Source organism: Heptranchias perlo, chromosome 1, assembly GCF_035084215.1.
Source record: "Heptranchias perlo isolate sHepPer1 chromosome 1, sHepPer1.hap1, whole genome shotgun sequence".
NCBI lineage: Eukaryota > Metazoa > Chordata > Chondrichthyes > Hexanchiformes > Hexanchidae > Heptranchias > Heptranchias perlo.
The window spans coordinates 107,889,721-107,911,305 of NC_090325.1; the positions used below are offsets into that span (position 1 = coordinate 107,889,721).

Below are 21,585 nucleotides of genomic sequence, written 5' to 3' on the forward strand. Positions count from 1 at the left end.
TGATACACCATTAATTACTTCCTGCAATAATTCACCATGCATTTCAACCTCCTCATTTAAAAAGGGCAGGAGAGTCTGGGTTACAGATGTCTGTACAGTGTTGTCATTGCTTGTTTCCAACAAATGTCTATATGCAGCTGGGATAGAAAATACAGGCATTGGTATCGAAGATCTGAAAAGAATTACAGACTCTCTCAGTTGGTAAAGGTTGGATATAACTCAGCCAGACGTCAGAAAATTGCTGGTTCAATTCCTGATGTGTGCTGAGTTAGCAGCTCTAGACCAGGGAGACAGCAGAGGTACTGTAGTTGGCCTCAACACGTCTGGGCAAAGGAACGGAAAATCAGCAAAATTTCTCGTACTTTATCACCGTACATTGACTCCTGCTGAAAAGTGAGGGTGTGGATATTTGAGTGAGGACAAAAGCAGGCTTGGCTATGATGCCACCTCCATCCCCATTGTCAGATAGTCTAAGGACATTACGGGTTTGATTCTTACTCCCAGATGCGAACGTGGCCTAGCGACCTGCTGGCCTGTCCAGGAGCATTACCATGGAGGTTCGGCTGATTTTAATGGCTGGGCCTTCTTAAAATGTCGCTTGCTGACTTCCTGACCAAAGCGGCTGCCCTGTTGATAAAATCAGGCGGCTTGGAGGCTGCCGCCTGGGACCTGCGGGAACGGTCCCTGGCACATTGTCAATGAATCTGAGGGGCTTGGCAGGGGCATTGTACTCTGTTGAGGGGGGAAAACCCAGGGCTGAGGAGGCTCAAGCATTTCCTTGTGAGGCCTGGTGGACCACTGCTGCTCCTCCTGGCCCACATGGAATCTTCAAATACATTTAAAAAACTTATTTTAGTGGGTCTCTTCTGGAAATCGATGCAGCTTTGACCTGGCAGGAAAGCCACCACTGCTCCCCTACTTGGGCGTCAGGTACAAACAGCTGTCCCCCAGTGATGTCATTGGAGCCTGATCTGCATATTTAAAAAAGGATTCCGCCGACTTCCTGTCTCTGCACCTCCTCTAGCCCTATATAAACCCCTCTCTTCCCCCTCTCCACAAAGCTCTTCTGATTCTGGCCTATTGTGTCATCCTGAATTCCTTTGTTTCACCATTGGTGGCAAAGCTTTTAACTAACTGGGTTCAAATCCCAGTCATTCATTTTCCTTTTTCTCTCTCATCCTTTGCCTTGTTTTCTTTCCCTCTTTCTCTTTTTCACTGTCTTTTTTCTTTCCCTCTTTCCCTTTTTTCTTCATGTTTTTCTCTCTCTCTCTCTCTCTCTCTTTGTCTGTCTGTCTCTTTTTCTCTCTCTCAGCTTTCAGTTACGCCATCTAATCTCTCCCTTCCTGGCGTGGCATTTGTTTTCTTTACACCTATGTGTGGCGCTCCTTGGGGTGTTTGTTTTACATTAAAGCCACTATATAAATGCATGTTGTTTAAGGATAATCTTCTAATTGCTTCAATGACACCATCTTTGAAATAGGGGGGACCAAAACTGGACCACAGCATTCCAGTTATGGTCCCACCAAGGTTACAAGGTATCATTTTGAAATGATTCCTTTTGATTTATATGGTTAGAAACCTTGCTATGCAGCCCCACACTCCATTTGTTTTCTTTACTAGTTAGCCTCATTGGCCTGATGGTGTTAAAAGGGGAGTTTTAATTGGCCTCAGCACCCCCGGATTAGGAAGGAAAAATTCAGCCAAAAAAAAAAGGTCAACCCTGAAAATATACTGCAATGTACTTTTTTAACAAATTATCCTTTTCTAATTAAATAAAAATAACATTAAATAAAAATGTCTTTGGGAAATAACTTTTTGTCCTCTGCTCTTAATCTGTGGTGCGTGAACTACAGGTTGCAATGCAAGGGAAGGGGTTCCTTGACTATGAAAACATTAGAAAATTCAGATCAAGGAAAGGTCATTCAGCCTATCGAGCCCACTAATCAACAACGTACTCTGGCGAAGCTCTGGAATTCCACTGTTCCCCACCCCCCCCCCCCCCCAAAACCTTTCCGCCTCTCCACCTATCCCTCCTCCTTTAAGACGCTGTTTAAAACCTACCTCTGTGACCGCCTGTCCCAGTGTCTCCTCCTTTGGCTTGGTGTCAATTTTTGTCTGATTACGCCTTGGGACGTTTTACTATGTTAAAGGAACTACATAAACGCAAGTTGTTGTTGGCTTGTGCTGGGATTCTACAGCAGTTACCGATTTAATAATTTTCCACACTTATTACTCTCAGTTCTATCTGTTTCAACCTTGTCCTATTCTACTGCCCTACCCACTCTTTTTATAGCTGTAATGTTTTGATGAGCTTTTTCCCACACAGTGATGTATATTTTCACTTTTGGTCCAAAGAAGCCTGATTTATTTTCAGCAGATTTTCCATCATTTTTGATTATGTTTTTTACCCTTATAAATCCATCAGCTCTGTATTGCAACAATGCCACCTTTTGGCAACATTTTTAGAAGGTGAATGTGAAACAGATACTCCATATTCAAAATTGATTTAATTTGAATTATCTGTTAATTAAAATTATTTTCCCAAGGAAAAAATGTCCCCAGTGCTATAATTCAAATGTATTTTTTTCAAGCAGAGAAACAACTGAATTAAAAGGCGTAGACTACATAAATTTTTAAGCAATCATAAATCGGTTGTTGTTATTCTCCTATCTTCACACTCTTCCCTTGGAAAGGAGTGAGAAATAGTGGAAGGGTTCACAGGCTGATTAACAGTCTGACAGGTTGCAATGTGACGGCTCCTTCCATGGCCGTAACAATTTTTATATCAGCCAACATGGTGATTAGTCCAATGTGGTGGGAGGGTTTTATGGGCTCCCACAACCTATACGATGAGGGGATAGTCCACCCACACTCACCAGGCGCGAGCATCACACGATGCGAACCCAGAATTCAGAGCCAGAGCTGGGACAGTTTGAAGAGGCGTTCAAACTTTGCACGTCTGCCTCGGAGACAGGAATGCTACCACTAAGCCAAAGGCTCGCTTCCATAAATAGGTAAATACGTTAGCCCAAACCTCCACTGACTTTTTTTTCCCATCGTTGTGGAACTGGGGTGATAAGAATTGGAAATGGGTCGAGGACCTGTTCCGCCAGGTCCCTGCCCATTTTTACGGCTGCTCGATTTCCTGCTGGAAGTGACTGGTGATGTATGGTACAGCCACCTATAAATGGATGGGTATATTGTAACGATATGGAACATCATATGATGCAGTTTCTGTTATTTGTGTCATAACGCTGAGTGCAAGGAACTTTGGTGTCTAGCAGTGCTATGTGTGATGGAGCGATGATTTAAAGTTGCCATGCCAGCAGCACAGCGCACCTCAGCTGATCTGAGAGGCCTGCTGCAACCAATCTCTGTGTTGCTCCAGGCAAAGGCTGTCGAGGCCGCCAACATTACTCTATTGACCCTGACCTCAGAAACTCAGCCAAGGTGAGGGGCCTGTCTTTGCGCCAATGGTACAGCCCAACGGAAAAAAACTAAGCTCTTGTGTCTGGGATTATTAACAGTGTCTCCAGTTTCAATATTTATGAGACCATTAGATACACATGGAAAGAATAAAATTATTAAGGGAAACAGAAAAAGAACGGGGTGGTGGGAGTGGAGAAGATAACTCTTGACCTGGAGCTACAATCAGCACAGACACAATGGCCAAATGGCCTCCTTCTGTGCTGAAATTTCTGATTCTGTGAGTCTATTCCACTGTCAGCTCTTTCTTTATTTTTAGGTGTTAAGAGTGAAAAAATGTTCCATCTCTCTATCTCGTGTGATAACTTTTTTTTAACACTTAAATGCCCTAAGCAGTGGGATACAGCTGCATTTCCAACATCGGTACAGGGATTCCCCAGAGAAGAAATGTCTGGCTCCATTTTATCTCTTCTCTGGCTCCGGTGCATGCCATCAGAATGGACAAATTTCTCTGTCGGTGGCACCACTTCCAAAACAATGCAGGCAAATACAAACAGCATTGATTTTTTTTCACTTAGCGTCCATGGTATTGTAATGTGCTGATACACTAGAATGCTTAAAGCCAGTGATGTTAATTTTACTGCTGCAATTTGTTTCCCAATCCGTAGTCTTGAACGATAATAACTGTAATGCATTCGCATAATGGAAACTGATCTCTTTACCAGGCCACAGGAAATCTAACTTACAGGCAAAACAACAGACTGCTATCTCTGATATAATGTGCTATACCGTAAATACTGTACATGTACAATTTTACAGCAAAGCGTAGATATACTCTGTTTATAACTTGTTCTTTGAAGAATGGATTTTTAAAATAATGTCTATTTAGGTAGCAAGAGAAAAATCTGCCGTTACAACAAGTGGAGATATCTCAGATAATGGACTATGGCGATTGCTGGGAAGGCCCTGGGGAGATTGCTCTGGATACTGTTGAGCAACAGATTTCCCACAGCTTAACGCATGGTGCAGCAGCCCTGAAAATAATTGACTCTGTGTTTAACCTTCTGCATATGCAGACGGAACTCCAGGTGATAGCACTGTCTTGAAGAGTCTGGCGAGCAGGATCAGCAGTATGTGAAGCTTCACTGCTGGTATGCTGAGTGGTTGATATTGAATGTTGAATTGCAGCAGTAGGAGCTCTTGTGTCCCTGGTTTGTGCACGGAAGTCTGGCTGAAGTATCAGCAAGTATTGTGGTGCAGCTCCAGTCACAATCTTGTGGAGGAGTAATGGCCTGGGCATATCTCTGATGTAGGCGGTAGTTTGTGCTATTGAGCAGATAATCTTCATTAAGTCCTCGGGTCTGCATAGCTTATACAACCTTTTCCAGCCAGTTTCACCATCTTTTTATCAAGGGACTATCAAACATAATTTTAATATTTCTTAGTTATGATACCAAGGTGAAGGGCCATGGTCTAAGGTTGAACAAAAGAATAAAAAGACCAGTTAAATCAGGAACTAGTGAATAGGTGGCATCAACCTTTTAGCGTTATATTTTTACTATTGTTCTACGTCTAAAAGGTCCTACTGGAGACTATTTGGTCGGTCTTCATTGAGTACACTCGCTCATTGAGCACCAATTAAATTGGATGCAGCCAGACAAGAAATGTAATGGGTGGAACAGCCTTATAAATATTAAATCCATTTCAAATGTGTTCAGCACAGTCCAATGGCTGAGCATTACTTCGCATTAACAGGTCCTGAGGTCAGCGCTTTTTTATTATTATTTCTAATAAAAATTAATTGTGAATATTTAGTACTGAGAGATTAGAGGTTGTAAGTGAAAATATCACTCTTGCATTAGTGTGAGATGAATTAACCTGTGTTCCTTTGCTTCCTTTTTATTACCATAATCCACAGAATCGCCCCTCCTGTAAATTAGCCATTTAATTGAAGCTGCAGTGGTCTGCAGACATAAAAATCGGCATTAAAGATTTTGAAGTACTTCCTGATTTATTACTTCTTTTAGCATACAGAAGAATGTAATTCATTTAAATTGGGTTGTACAGTGATGCACACCTCCAAAGTGCAGTCGGTTCAGCGCAAATTAATTTGAACTTGTTTCTGTCTTGGGAAAAGATGAAACCGAATTCCCATTTAGCCTCAAAAGCCCCATTGTGCACTGAGTCATGGATTTATTTAAGCAATCAAAGATTTCCTTTCACATCTCTACCCAATCAACTCAGCAATCATCACCCTTTTGACCTATGGTAAGAACCTGTGCAGAATAATAGAGAACAATAATTCAGGGACTTAATATTCACTCTTTTTAGCTTCAAATACATAAATTTGCTGCTTTACAAAAGGAACTGGTCCATTTGTGAAGTTACATTTTAAAAGGTGGGTTGTTTTCCATCAGTATGGAAAAGATGATAATTTTAAACTATCACTTTTGATTTACAATGCTAAATAAGCTGCTGATGCTAGTGGGATTTTGACCTCATCGCAGAGATTTACAGTAAGTGTTGCTTCTCTTAGTCATTTATGTTCGGTTTCATTTGTTCCTGTGGAAAAAAGGTTGATGCTATTTGGGACTGAAGTAGATGCAAAAGCCTATGATTTGGTGAGGATGGAGCAGACATGCAGGTTTACAAACACTTCAAAATTGTCAATGTTGTTGTCTTGCTTTTGTAGGTTGCTATCCTTTGAAATCTTCCAAACTGTACTTGCCACAAGAACTTCCACCTACCATCCCAATTCCTTTCTCGTTCAGCTCCAGAACTATGTTGGATCGAGATATGGGGTAAGTGTGATATTTTTGTAATATGTTATTTAGTCATGGTTTGGTTTGCTTTAAAGGTTCCAGATATTTCTGGGACAAAGTCTATTCTGGAAGTGGTGCTTTATGATTAAACACAGGTTTAGCACTAAAGATGTAATATTGTTAAAACTTCTTCAGTGGCATCAAGTGATCATCTGAATTTATTTGGAGATTGCCGAGTGGAGCAACGCACTGGTGTACTAGGGTACTGTATCATGTAATAAAATGACCCAGAGGGAAAGGAAAATTGGATGCCAGAATAACCTGGGCTGATCTTGCACACCTTGTAGTGGGCAGCTCAAGAGCAATGTTGATGTGGGAGGAACTTTTTTAAAAATAGTTAAAAAACTAGATGGTATTTTCCATCACTCTGTAGTAAAACAAAACTGTTAGTCTGTATACGTTATTTGCCTTTTAATAAATGCTCCACACTGGGGATTGAATGGCACAGTGGGTTAGCATGCTGTGCTTTCAGCTCTGAAATTTTGATTTGAATCCAGCCCAGAGTAGTCGAGAGTCTCTTCTCTTTGCTGATTGTACTGGTTAGTGGTATATGTGAAATTTAGTACTTATAATCTCAACGTATTTCATAAGTTCATAGACCAAAGCTACCCACGATTTGGAACAAGTTGACAATCTCGCTTGGATGACTGGTGTGGGAAGTGGAAAAATCCATACTAATGTAGTAGGGAGTGCACTTTTAAGGTTGGAATTAAGGACACAACTATATCTGAATCTACGAGTGCTTGATATTGACACTGGGTGACAAAGATGCCCCCCCCAGCCTTAGCACTAACATCCCTAATCCTGAGCATAATAAATAATCAACAAAGACACTTAACTAAAATATTGCTACAGATTAGCTGACATTGTAACTACCTCATACCTGAGTGTTCTAACTAATGTTCATTATCTAATGAAAGAAAGACTTACATTTGTATGGCGCCTTTCACAACCTCAGGACATCCCAAAGCGCTTTACTGCCGATGAAGCACTTTCAAAGTAGTTACTGTTGTAATGTAGGGAAACACAGCAGCCAATTTGTACACAGCAAGGTTCCACAAACAGCAATGTGATAATGAGTGATGTTGGTTGAGGGATAAATATTGGCTAGGACACAGGGAAAACTCTACCGCTCTTCTTCAGATAGTGCCAAGGGATCTTTTACATCCATCCGAGAGGGCAGACGGGACCTCGGTTTAACGTCTCACCCGAAAGACGGCACCTCAGACAGCGCAGCACTCCCACAGTACTGCACTGAAATGTCATTGTGGATTATGCACCCAAGGGTCTGAAGTGAACCCACAGTCTTCTGATTCAGAGCTGAGTGTGCTACCACTTTCTTTCGACCTATTTACTACTTAATTTAGAAAATGTCTCTTTGAAAGTGAATTTTGATTTCACTTTTTACTGTGTTGGGTTCAGTTTGATGAAATCTGAATTGTGAACAAGTATATCGATTTTTTTTTTGTAACTTTTCTTAGTTACAGCAATGAGATCATGTTAAAGGCTATCTCAGTACAGTATAGAATGTAAGAACGCAATGAAACTATGATAATCGTCAACATGCAGTGAGTCAGTGTATAACTAACACTGCCTGGATAGTTTGTACTTGTCACAGATTAACTTGTATCTTAAGGTATCTCTGCACAGCTTTTTGTCAATGTATCACTTTTAACATATTAAATTTAATGTTGAAAAATGGTTTTGGTAGAAAAGTTATTAATGTTTCAAATTTTGTGAGTTAGAATGCTGCAAATTTGCAAATCATGGGGAAGCATGCAGGATTTTTATTATTTTTGTAAGTAGCTGGACCTATAACATATTATAGGTCCAGAATACAAAAGTATGCATACTTATTCTTATGATTTATTGGTTCAATTTATAATTTTTTTTCTCTTTGTCCCTCAGTCCTACATATCCTTCATCCTTCAGTGAACTAGATATGGGGTAAGATGAAGTCTACTGCTTTCTGTGAATGATTTGTCCCATGCAGAAACTTGTATGTTTGTGTGTATAGTATTACAGTTGCATTGTAAGGACAGTTTGAACCAACACAACAACAAGTGGCTAATTGTTGTATTAGGTTTGACGAGCGATATAATGGACTGTCCATTTAACCCTGGAGGTTAAGAACAGACTCGCCCAGCCAAGAATACAGTCATAAGTTTTATTGAAGGAGAAATTTTGATCCTGTTCTTGGCATTTCATTCTGTTTAAAAACATCAGAAATTCTTTCATAAAATAAAAACAGAAAATGCTGGAAACACTGAGCAGGTCAGGCAGCATCAGTGGAGGGAGAAACAGAGTTAATGTTTCAGATTGATGACCTTTCATCAGAACTGCTCTTTCCTTCCATTCTCCCCGAAGTAGATACCATAAATTTTATTTTCCATTGCCTGTCATCTTCAGGCTTTAATCTTAAGGTTTGTGTAGACTGCAGGCTTTTGAATGAGCATTAGAGATGAGGCCGGTTGATAGAGTGAGATGTCCACCTAGTGGCTATTGCTGAGAACAGATAAAACTCATCACGACTGCCAGAGGCATGTTCAAATATCCAGCAGCACTGGAGATGTGAACTTACAACTATGCGATATGAAGCTAATGTTTTTACCCTTCGGCTACTAGTCAGCTTTTTCTATTACAGTTAAAGATTCTTGTATTCAACAATTAATCAGTTTTAAACAAAAGGCTGGAGAAAGTGTAACAAATCTCTTTCCTTTGTTGTATATTTTTGCGCACGTACTGTTGATGATAACATTGCAATATTAACAACTCCACAACTGCTAAAGAAGAGAATATTAAAATAGCCACGTGTCCTTTGTTATTCATATCTAATGAGCTTTTAGTTTAATAAATATAGTTTATAAAATTATTTAAATTTTTTAAAGTCCAGTTATGATTTTATCAAATGGTTTGGTCTCAAGTAATTCATGATTTTTGAAATGAACATTTGAGGACAATACTGATGAGAAGGTCGGACATTGATTTATGGGCAATGGTTAAGAAGTTTTTACTTTTCATTTAAAAAAGAGCTACAGACTTTTCACACTATCGTGGTGGGTCTAGACTTAGATGTGCGGCCTCTTGATGACATCATTTGCGGGCATGGTTCAGCTTCCATGCATGCTGATAATACCTGACACAACCACTCCACCACTTCCCTCGACATCTGTGCTGTCAGACTGCTTGGGCTGATGTTAAGTTGGAACGGAAAATGTCCTTGAGCTAAACATTGGGAGGATTAAATCATTTTCGGCCACTGCCATAATTTCTTGCCACTGATTCCGTCTCCTCCCTGGCCACTCGCTCAGGCTGATTTGGGCCACGTGAAACTTTGGCATCCCGTTCAATCCAGGGTTAAATTTTCAGACTCTGCATTCTATCCGTCACCAAGACTGCCTGCATCTACATTGAGTTACATCGAGTCTAACCCCACAAGTGGAAACATTTTCTCTACATTTACCCAATCAAACCCTTTCATCATCTTAAAGACCTCTATCAGGTCACTCCTCAGCTTTCTCTTTTCGAGAGAAAAGCACACCAGCCAGTTTAGACTTTCCTGTTAAGGATATCCTCTCAGTTCTGGTATCATCTTTGTGAATCTTTTTTGCACCTTCACCAAAGCCTCTATATCCCTTTTATAATATGGAGACCAGAACTATGCACAGTACTCCAGATATGGTCAAACCTAGGTTCTATACAAGTTTAACATAACTTCTCTGCTTTTCAATTCTATCCCTCTAGAAATGAACCCCAATGCATGGTTTGGCTTTTTTATGGCCTTATTAACCTGCGCCGCTTCTTTTAGTGATTTGTGTATCTGTGCTCCGAGATACCTTTGCTCCTGTACTCCATTTAGACTCTTATTATGCAAGCAATATGTTTTTTTTTTGTTCGTTCATAGGATGTGGGCGTCGCTGGCGAGGCCAGCATTTATTGCCCATCCCTAATTGCCCTTGAGAAGGTGGTGGTGAGCCGCCTTCTTGAACCGCTGCAGTCCATGTGGTGAAGGTTCTCCCACAGTGCTGTTAGGTAGGGAGTTCCAGGATTTTGACCCAGCGACGATGAAGGACGGCGATATATTTCCAAGTCGGGATGGTGTGTGACTTGGAGGGTAACGTGCAAGTGGTGTTGTTCCCATGTGCCTGCTTCCCTTGTCCTTCTAGGTGGTAGAGGTCGCAAGTTTGGGAGGTGCTGTCGAAGAAGCCTTGGTGAGTTGCTGCAGTGCATCCTGTAGATGGTACGCACTGCAGCCACGGTGCGCCGGTGGTGAAGGGAGTGAATGTTTAAGGTGGTGGATGGGGTACCAATCAAGTGGGTTGCTTTGTCCTGGATGGTGTCGAGATTCTTGATTGTTGTTGGAGCTGCACTCGTCCAGGCAAGTGGAGAGTATTCCATCACACTCCTGACCTGTGCCTTGTAGATGGTGGAAAGGCTTTGAGCAGTCAGGAGGTGAGTCACTTGCCGCAGAATACCCAGCCTCTGACCTGCTCTTGTAGCCACAGTATTTATGTGGCTGGTCCAGTTAAGATTCTGGTCAACAGTGACCCCCAGGATGTTGATGGTGGGGGATTCGACGATGGTAATGCCACTGAATGTCAAAGGGAGATGGTTAGACTCTCTCTTGTTGGAGATGGTCATTGCCTGGCACTTGTCTGGCACGAATGTTACTTGCCACTTATCAGCCCAAGCCTGGATGTTGTCCAGGTCTTGCTGCATGCGGGCACGGACTGCTTCATTATCTGAGGGTTTGCGAATGGAACTGAATACTGTGCAGTCATCAGCGAACATCCCCATTTCTGACCTTATGATGGAGGGAAGGTCATTGATGAAGCAGTTGAAGATGGTTAGGCCTAGGACACTGCCCTGGGGAACTTCTGCAGCAATATCCTGGGGCTGAGATGATTGGCCTCCAACAACCACTATCATCTTCCTTTGTGCTAGGTATGACTCCAGCCGCTGGAGAGTTTTCCCCCGATTCCCATTAATTTCAATTTTACTAGGGCTCCTTGGTGCCACACTCGGTCAAACGCTGCCTTGACGTCACATCTGGAATTCAGCTCGTTTGTCCATGTTTGAACCAAGGCTGTAATGAGGCCTGGAGCCGAGTGGTCCTGGCGGAACCCAAACTGAGCATCGGTGAGCAGGTTATTGTGAGTAAGTGCCGCTTGATAGCACTGTCGACGACACCTTCCATCACTTTGCTGATGATTGAGAGTAGACTGATGGGGTGGTAATTGGCCGGATTGGATTTGTCCTGCTTTTTGTGACCTCCTTATTCTTCCTATCAAAATGCACCACCTCACACTTATCTATATTGAAATTCATTTGCCCATTACATGTCCATTCTGCAAGTTTATTAATGTCTTTTTGCATTTTAACGTGTTCTTCCTTTGTATTAATTACACCCCCCAATTTGGTGTCTTCCGCAAATTTTGAAATTGTACTTGATTCCTGAGTCCAAATCGTTGATGTAAATTGTGAACAACAGTGGTCTCAGCACTGATCTCTGTGGAACACCACTTCCCGCCTTTTGCCAGTCTGTGTAAGAACCCTTAACCCCTACTCTCTTTTCTGCTTTGTAGCCAGCTTGCTATCCATTCTGCTACCTGTCTTCTGACTCCACAAGCTCTGACCTTAGTAATGAGCCTACAGTGTGGCACCTTTATCGAAGGCCTTTTGAAAATCCAAATATATTACATCTGCTGCATTACCCTTGTCTACTCTTTCTGTTACTTCGTCAAAGAATTCAAGGATGATCAAGCATGACTTTCCCTTCTGAAATCTGGGCTGACTTCTTTATTATATTTTAATTTTCTAGATTTTTAAAAATTATATATTTGAGCGAAGGTTCCATTATCTTTCCTACCACTGACGTTAAACTAATTGGTCTCTAGCTCCCTGGACTTGTTGTATTCTCTTTTTAAATATAGGAATCACATTAGCTGTCCGCCAGTCCTCTGGCACTATTCCCTTTTCTAATAAATTTTTATATATATGTAATAGTGCCTCTGGTATCACTTCCCTAACTTCTTTTAATATTCGCGGATGCAATCCATCGGGACCAGGGGTTTTATCATCTCCACGTTTGATTAGTTTATCAATTATGTTCCCGCTTTCTATCTTAAATGTCTTTATACCTTTTTTGATCTCCTTTTCTAATGTCATGCCCACCTTGTTAGTCTCCCTGGTAAATATTGAGGCAAAGTAACTATTCAATATTTCTGCCGTTTTGCTGTCATTGCCTGTCAGTTTATCGTGTGCCCTACCCTATCCTGATTTTTCTTTTGTTATTTATTATCCTTGATAATTTACTTTTGTAGTTCCTCTTTGCTTTCCGAATTGTTTTTTTGACATCATTTTTAACCTCTTCATATTCCCATGATTATTATACTTTATTGTCTATGTACTTAGAGTATGCCTTTTTTTAGTTTCAATTTTACCCTTATCTCTTTATTCATCCATGGTGTTTCATTATTGGCTAGTTTGTTCTTGTTTTTTAGAGGAATATATTTCTCCTGAACTCTATTGATCATCATTTTAAATATTTCCCACTGCTGTTCTATCTCTTTGTCTGTCAAAATCTTTTTCCATTTTACTTTCCCTAATTCCTTTCTCATCCCCTCAAAATTAGCCTTTGTCCTATCTATTACTTTAGTCTTTGTCTTACTTTGGTCTTTCTCAATCATTATTTTAAACCTTATTGTGTTGTGATCGCTATTGCCTAGATGTTCCCCAATGCTTACTTCTCTTATCTGCTCCGGTTCATTTCCCATTATTAGATCCAGCAGTGATTCCTCTCTTGTTGGGCTTCTCACATACTGGCTAAGAAAGGAGTCATGTACACACTATAAAAACTCCATTCCCTTTTCCCCTTCCCCTGCCTCTTCTTGCCAGTTTATTTGGGGGTAGTTGAAATTTCCCATGATTATTATTCAATGTTTTTTAATCATTTTGTAGATTTGCCTGCATATTTCTTTCTCCATTTCCCTTCCACTCTTAGGTAGTCCGTATTATACCCCTATTAACATGATCGATCCTTTCTTATCCTTTGTCTTAATCCATATGGATTCTGTTTCTATCTTAACATTACTTGTGTTTCTTTTTTCTATTGCCATTATGTTGTTTCTAATTAATACAGCTATTCCACCCCTTCTTCCTTCCCTATCCTTTCTAAATACATCATACATCTGCAACATTGTCTGCCACTGCCCCTACCCCACCCTTTATCCACCAAAATCCTTATCCACGCTTTGTCACTTCTAAGATTGATTTCTCCAATGACCTCCTTGTCAGCCTTTCATCATCTTCCCTCCATAAATTCCATCTCGTTCTAAACTCAGCCACCCATATCATCTCTACACTAACTCCCTCTCACTCCTCATCCATTTTCTTGCTGAACTACATTGGCTCCATGTCCCCCAACTCATTGAACTTATTTCCTTGTCCTCCCCTTAAATCTTCAACTGCCACACCCTACCCTACTTTTGCAACCCCTTCCATCCTTTCTCACATTCTTCAGTTCTTTGGCCATCTGTGCATCCCTCCCCCTCTCCTTGCCTCATCCGTGGTCACATAGCCTTCAGCTGCCTCAGCCCCACTCTCTGGAACTTCCTCCCTAAACTTCACCTCCCTGTAGCCTTTAAATCCCTTCTTAAAACTCATGTTTTCAACCCAGTTTTTTGTCACAACAACAACTTGCATTTATTTCATGTCTTTAATATAGTAAAATGTCCCAAGGCACTTCACCGGAGCGATTATCAAACAAAAATTTAACACTGAGCCACAGAGAGAGATATTAGGACAGGTGACCAAAAGCTTGGTCAAAGAGGTACGTTTTAAGGAGCGTCATAAAGGAGGAGAGAGAGAGGTGGAGAAGTTTAGGGAGGGAATTCCAGAACTTAGGGCCAGACCTAACTCTTCACCAACCGCTGTGCATCTGTCCATTTCTTTTTATTTGTTCCACTGTGATGTGCCTTGGGACGTCATTCTACATTAAAGATGTTGTATAAATGCAAGTTGTTAATTTGTTGTTTGACCAATCATCATATTTAATGACTTCAGTCCACTGCTGCCCCTACTGTCTTGAGGCCTTGTAAAGAGCTATTGTAAACCTGTGATAAAGGTGCAGTTACATTGCTGTTTTCATGTTGATGATCAGTGGTTTTGCATGTGCATTGACCCAAAGGTGGCAATATAACTTGGGAATCGAGTCCCGATCTGATTCCTGAGCACACTAAACCAAAGCTATGTGAGACCCCGTTCCAGAAGGCTGTCTCACGCTCATTTGACTTCACATTGTGTGGTACAACTCCATCCTGGTGAGAAGTTGCATTTCGTAGATACCAGTAGCCGCATTTTAATGGCTGCATAAAGATGCAAAAACTTAAATAATTTAAATGACTTAGATGGATATACTCCTGCCCCTTTGTTCCTCCAAAATATATTCTGTGCCTTTAAAAATGTTTTAAATTTACAAGCAAAGGGAAGGTTTAATTTAATCTAATCGAAAATGGAACTTGATATTTTTGAAAGGTTTCCAGAAAGCCAGGGGCTAGAAACAAATATTCACTTATACAGCCCATCAAATTAAATTAACGGACCAATGAAATGAAAGGACCTTCATCCCTGTGGCTCCATATGACCTAGTGCCATTTCCAATCCATGATGACCTCTTTAATATCCTTTTTTTTTATAAAGGAAGTTCAATCAAGAGACTCTGGAAGACATCTACTTAATGCAGCACTCCTTCTGAAATCTGATGTAAACAGACATTTTCAGTGTTTTTTGAAAAATACTTGTACACAGTAAAGCAAGAATGCTAATTTATTTCATTCTCAATGAGCCAGTGACAATTTGAAGAGATGCATGTCGATTGCTACAAGCTCCAGAGTTTACTTCATACTGTATGAAAATGAAAACAGAATGCTGCCGTGCATTTTTAAAGCAGGGATTTATTTTTTAAGGACAAAAAAATTAAATCTGTGCAATAAAATTATCCAAATTCCATTGTATTTTAAATTGAATATTACTTTTAAAATTTGTGAAGCAAGCGATCAGCAAGTTCCTACAGCATCGATGCAATTCACTGAGCACTCTAGATTTTTCAAAGCTGTTTCTTGTCACTTATGTTTGGCCTTTCTTAACTTAATAAGTTTTAACAATGTGCCTTTTCTCCTTGCATGTTTCAGTATTAATACAGATATTAAAAAAGGCTTTGAATACTGTTCTTATTTTGTGTAGAGGCACTGTTGATCTCTGCTTTAATCAGCTCTGTAGGAAAATAGTGACAAACTCTCTCAATTCATTGGCCTTGAAATTACTTTTTTATTTTAAATCTGATAATTAAAATAATGAAGCAAGGATTTTGATATGAATGTGTTAAATGTTAATATGCTAAATTCTTATGGTATAATTTAAAGGCCACTGAAGATATTTTCACATATTGGCTTCTGTACCTCAGACATGAGATTATCTTTATCTTTTTCCTCTCCTCTTTTAAGGACATGGTGGTGGGGGGAGTGGAAGAGGGAAGAGGAAAGTGATCAGTTGTTTTACGGTTCCTTGTTAAGAAAGCAAATGATAGCCATTCTTCATGTATGAGTCTAGACAGTGAGCCTTTACTGTCACCTGGACAGCACAGAGTGGGAATTGATCCCAGGACGCTCTCGTATATTTGGCTCATTTACAGGTTGCTATTACCAACCGAGCCATCAGGGAGCCTGTCCTGCAGCAGTTACCTGGATGGCTCATATTTCATCTGGTGTTTATGAATTCACTGGCTTGCCTCCTTTTCCACCCCCAGCATCTTATTACTACTCCCTTATCTAAAGCCATAAATCCATATTGAGAATAAAATGTATTTTTCTGTGGGAGACGGCTGGCTGGATTGGAGGGCTGGTGGTTTGTGCCCTGAAGCTCCTGGGCTGCCCCTCTATGACATCATTTAAAAACATGAAATCAGTTTCCACATGTATGGTGATGACACAAAACACTATCTTTCTGCCTCCATCTTTGATTCCATACCTCTTGTGCTGTCCAATTGCCTGTTTCAAGACTTGGATGAGGCAGAACTTTCTTCAGCTCAAGATCAGCAGTACCCCAAAGCCATCCCATTTGGTTTCTGCTAGAAACTTCACATCAAGACTGCTTACTTCCAACTCTGAAATATTGTTCCGCTTACTTCAATCCGCTCGATCACTGAAAACCTCATCCAGGCTTTCTTCACCTCAAGGATTGATTTCTCCAACATTTTCCTCACCAGTTCTGTGGTCTGTATCCTATCCCTCACAAAGTCTCATTCACCCATCACCCTTCGCCCTTGCTCTCACCGACCTCCACTGGCTTCTTATCCCCAGGACATTGATTTTAAAAGTCTTTGTATTCAAATCCTTCCATGCCCTTTCTTCACCTTACCTCTGCATCTTCTCCAGCCTGATGTCTCAGAACGCACCCCCTGCTTTTCTGACTCTAGTCAATTCGCTTCACTCTTCCCAGCAACCCCCGCCCCCCACCCCAAACACTTCCTCGGCTCCACAATTGATAGCAGAATCTCAGCTGCCACGCCTGGCAACATGAAATTGAAGAAGCAGATGAAGAACTTGCATTTATATCACGCCTTTCACAGGATGTCCCAAAGCGCTTTACAGCTAATGAGTTCTGCTTTTTAAACTCCTCCTTGCCACTTCTCTCCCTTCAACAGCTTTCTCAAAATTTACCTCTGTGTGCCTTCGGACACTTCCCCTAATCTTTCTTTCCTACTTTCTGATAGGTATCCACCGCTTTGCCTTGTAAAGCACCTTGGGATTTTCATTACATGAAAGGCTCTACAGTATATAAATGTAAGTTATTGTTGGATTGTGCTTTGGACAGATATGTAAGGTTCTTTGGTTTGTTCCCTTGACTGTTCTTGTATCATGCTAATAGAACTTAGATCTAATCGTACTACGTTTTGTCTGGTGGGTTCTTCTGGATTGGCTGTTTCAGTCTGAATCCCCTCCTCAACATTTTAAACTGAAAAATCAGTCAGCCACCTCTTTGCTATTGTCTCATTTGATCTATTGTTGGTCACACTTCATCAGCAGTAATGTTTATGGTTCTCCGCTTTTGAAAGTTGTTTTCATTGTGCTGGGGGTTTATGCGTGGAAATCCTCTAAATAGTTTTTAAAAATATCAAAGTTGTCAGCTGATTTTGGCACATTATACTCCAAAAAAATGATCATATTTAATACTGTTGGTCATAGATGTTGATTCTCCTTTTGAATTCTAACTTTTGCTAGTTGTGCATGTGCTGTGTTTGTACACTTATGTTGGAAGATAATAAGAAATGTGACAAAAATGTGGGAATTCTAATGCATTCAGACAAGCTGATTTTCTTAAGTAATTTTGTGAACAATATGATTCTTTTCTCTCAAGCTTGGAGATGAAGGTCTGCATCTGTTTTGCGTTATTTTAAAAAATCATGTTGACTGATCTAGTAAATGAATGAATTGCTTGTTAGATCACGTGTTAGAATACTTACACTGATAGATGAGTCTGTAGCACATAGTTAGAAGTGTAATGAGGGGTCTGAGGCTTCAATTGTTTCTCATGGAATTTTGAACATGAAAATTCTGCATTAAACTTCTGCTCGGTGAGGTCCATTGTAACTGTTGGTAGCCTTTGATCTTGTGTTTTTCTAGTCCAGTTTCATTTCTCTCTGGGTCTCTTCACATTCCCCCAGTCGTGTTCTTCTTTCAGGCCACACTTTCTTTCATCTCTCCCAATCATGAGCACGTTTTCCCCTGCAGAACACTAGTCTTACCAAAGCCTCGCTCGAATGGTGATGAAGCCAAAAAGCCTAAGAACTCGGTGTTTAAGTGGGAATGCATGTACTAATTTTAAAAAAATATCATTCTTGGGTATGGGCGTTGCTAGCAAGGCCAGCATTTATTGCCCATCCCTAATTGCCCTCGGGAAGGTGGTGGTGAGCCACCTTCTTGAACCGTTGCAGTCCGTGTGGTGAAGGTACTCCCACAGTGATGTTAGGTAGGGAGTTCCAGGAGTTTGACCCAGTGATGATTAAGGCTTTGTCCAAATGACACTTGATTTATTGAGGAAGACTCTATTTGCATTGTGGGGTGGTGGTTTGTGTGCATGATCCCAAGTTTCCCATCTCTGCCACATTGCTCAGGGGAGGTGTTTGGTGAAGCCTGACCATTTCCCTGAAGGATTTTCTTGTAACCTTCTAGTAGTTGCTTTGTTGCAGGATTAGTGGTGATCTTGGTGCAGTTCTTAGTTAATGTTAAAAAGATGTTACTATCACAAAAAATCCTCCCCATTTACAAAAAGTTGCTTTCAATTATTAAAAAATGGCAACAAGCCACAAGACTTGCATCACACACCAGTAACTAAGTCAGGATTTATACTGCCATCAGCCAAACTGGATAGTCATTAAATCCATCTTTTTAACCTCTGTACTTAATGAATGTTACTTCATTATTTACTATATTGCTCAACGTGAATACATTTTCAAATCAGGATAAGGACAATAGTCCCAACAGAGAGAAATCAAACCATGGCTTTTTAGACATTTGTACATGAGGGTATTATGTCACTGGAACAGTATGTATGACAAGAAATAACTTTTGCTTAGTACAAGTAGTTATATGCTCAGCCTGCCCTGGGGAAGACCACAGGGGAGCAGCCAAGTTGGAATAAGAGATCTGAAATCAATGAAATTGGGTGTGATGAGGTAGACCACAAGCTGAACCACTTCTGGTCTCTTAGAAACTCTGCAATGCAAGCCAGGTGACCATTTGAGCTCTTGAAGTATGAGATAGGCAGCTATGCAGTGATCTAAAATTGTAATGTGCAAAAAGTCAAAATTTGAGGCTTGCTATGGAAGTAATGGAAAAGTAGCATGAATTGTAATACTGGATTATACAAATGTTGGCAACTCATACATGAGAAATGGCCCAATTGCTTGATTTATTTTCCCTTCCGAGCCTATGAGTGCTGAGGCACATTTGTGATCAAAGGAAACATCAAAAAGTACATCAAAAGCAAGAGTCCATCCTTTCTGAAGATGAAGGGAGAAAAGTTGAAAGAAATTTATTTTAAAAGCCTAATTTGATCCTTGACTCAAGAGTTTGTGCTTGCCAGATGCCTAAAGGCCATAGATGTATTTTTTTGCAGCTGCTGTTTATTGTGCTTATTGCTCAGCTATAGATGCATCCCATTCAGCTACAAATACAGTGATAGTCCCAATAAGGAGCCATTATAAACTTGTTCATTCTAGCACAGCTGGCAGCCAAAAACAATAATCTGCAAGAATGCCCTCTTCAGCTCTTCTTTGCCTTGGTATAGCTGATCAACTATCCTTTTCAGGGTTGTTTTAGAATTTATTGAGATTTATTATATTCATAGTCAGTGGAACCTGAGCAAGTTGACAGTTTATGTCTACATTTTGGAATATCTTATAGTACAACTTGTGCTGTCCTATTTCAGAGCTCAGATGACAAGTCATTTAGTGATGGTTCATTCTGATAATCGAATAGCAACGCAGTACATCAGTTGTCAAGATGGCACAAAATATCATTGGCAGATCGTCAATCACCCTCTGTTAGTGGTATGTTCACTAAAACATTACATAGCAAGCTTGCTATATTCAGAGGCAGACTTAGTACAAAGGTTGATTTTTGTCATGCCACTTCAACACTTGAGTGAGGACTACACAAGGAGATGGCCAGTCAGCTTCAAAGCTTTAAATTTTGGTTTGTTTTCCTTGAGAAATAAATTTCTAGTTGCTGATCCATTATATATCATGGTACCCAAGAAAGAATAGGGGAAATCAAGTGATATGGGGATTGGGCGGGAAAGTGGAGTTGAGGTCGAAGATCAGTCATGATCTGATTGAATGGCGGAGCAGACTCGAGGGGCCATGTGACCTACTCCTGCTCCTATTTCCTATGTTCTAATGTAATGGAATCAAAAAGGGTTTTTTTTTGGCCCATTGAGCTCTTTTCGACAAATTGTGCAAAGTTTGCATGTCAGAAATTCTTCTCGAGTTATGTAAATAACCATTATAAAAGTTCTAGGGTACAATTGTGAAAATTTCTCCTTGATCCATGAAGGGAGTCAAGCAAATCTCCAGGATATTAATGTAATTACTGAGCCGTGACTGGTCACATCCTATGTATGACATTCTCAATGGCTGTCAGTTTTGCTCAGTTGGTAGTATTCTTGCCTCCGAGTAAGAAGTTTGTGTGCCCAGGCTCCAAAATGGACTTCAGCACATAATCTCGGCTGAGTGCAGTCTTGATTGATTGCTGCATTGTCAGAGGTGCTGTGTTTTGGATGAGATGTTAAACTGAGATTGTTACCTATTCAGGGGGATATAAAAGGTCCCATGGCTCTGTTTGAAGAAGAGCAGGGAGTTCTCTTGGGGTTCTAGCTGATGTTCCACCCTCAACCAATACCTTCCTAACTGGCATTTACTGTTTGTTGATCCTTGTGTACAAATTGGCTGTTGGATTTACTTACATAACAATAGTGGCTGTAAATCAAAGGAAATGTATTGGGATGTACTGAGAATGTAATAAGGTGCTATATAACTTTATTTTTCTTAATTTCTCTTTCTTTCTTTCTTTCATCAGTGCAAGTAGCAGATATTGGTGTGTAATCATGATTTTGAGTCGTGTCAATAGTATGGGGACACCTCAATTCATTGAATGCTAGGCTCAAGATCAGTTCATGTGGGGAAGTTTTGTCAGCTTCCCATTGAGAGAATTCTTATGAAATGTGGTGCTTTAGAAAAAAACTTCCTAACATGCCTAATATTCAACCCTTCTTTCAAAGTTGCAATAAGTCCTCAATTGATAATAAAGTCTGTTTTGAGCCCATGCCTTCCTGTGATTTCAAACTTTTAGCACAAAGGACTGCCTTTATTAGTATTTATTAATTCTGTTATGATGCTAGTTGTTTTTTTAAATAACACAGATGGCTTGTATTTTGGTAATTTTTAAGGAGTGTCAGTGTTGGGGAACGGAACATTTTCTAAATTTTCAGGCGCGCAATAACAAATATTCTCACACCAAGCGTACCACACCCAGATTCAGAATAGTGATTGCGCTACTTTGTTCTCAAAATAAGATTTGTCCTGCAACTTCAGAAGACTGAATTTTTCAGTTTCCCACCACAGCTATCCTGTACTCTTTCTGTCTGAGATTGATAATTAATACTGAATTGTGGGTAATTTTGGGCTGTGGTTCTAGACCCATGAATGCGACTGCCAGAACTGATTTCATGTGTGACTCCTGGAAGCAACGGAGGGAGAAAAGTCTGGGCTTGATTTCAA

At 40.4% G+C, this 21,585-nt stretch overlaps 1 protein-coding gene across 1 annotated transcript in view; it reads left to right on the top strand.

The window, feature by feature from the left end:
- ldb2a (LIM domain binding 2a) overlaps nucleotides 1–21,585 on the top strand; it is a 458,572-nt gene that overhangs the window by 43,134 nt on the left and 393,853 nt on the right. The window contains exons 2-3 of the mRNA XM_067989459.1: nucleotides 6,119–6,227; nucleotides 8,157–8,195. Coding sequence (XP_067845560.1) covers nucleotides 6,208–6,227; nucleotides 8,157–8,195 — 59 coding nt within the window. The 5' untranslated portion in view covers nucleotides 6,119–6,207. The remainder of the gene's footprint in view (nucleotides 1–6,118; nucleotides 6,228–8,156; nucleotides 8,196–21,585) is intronic.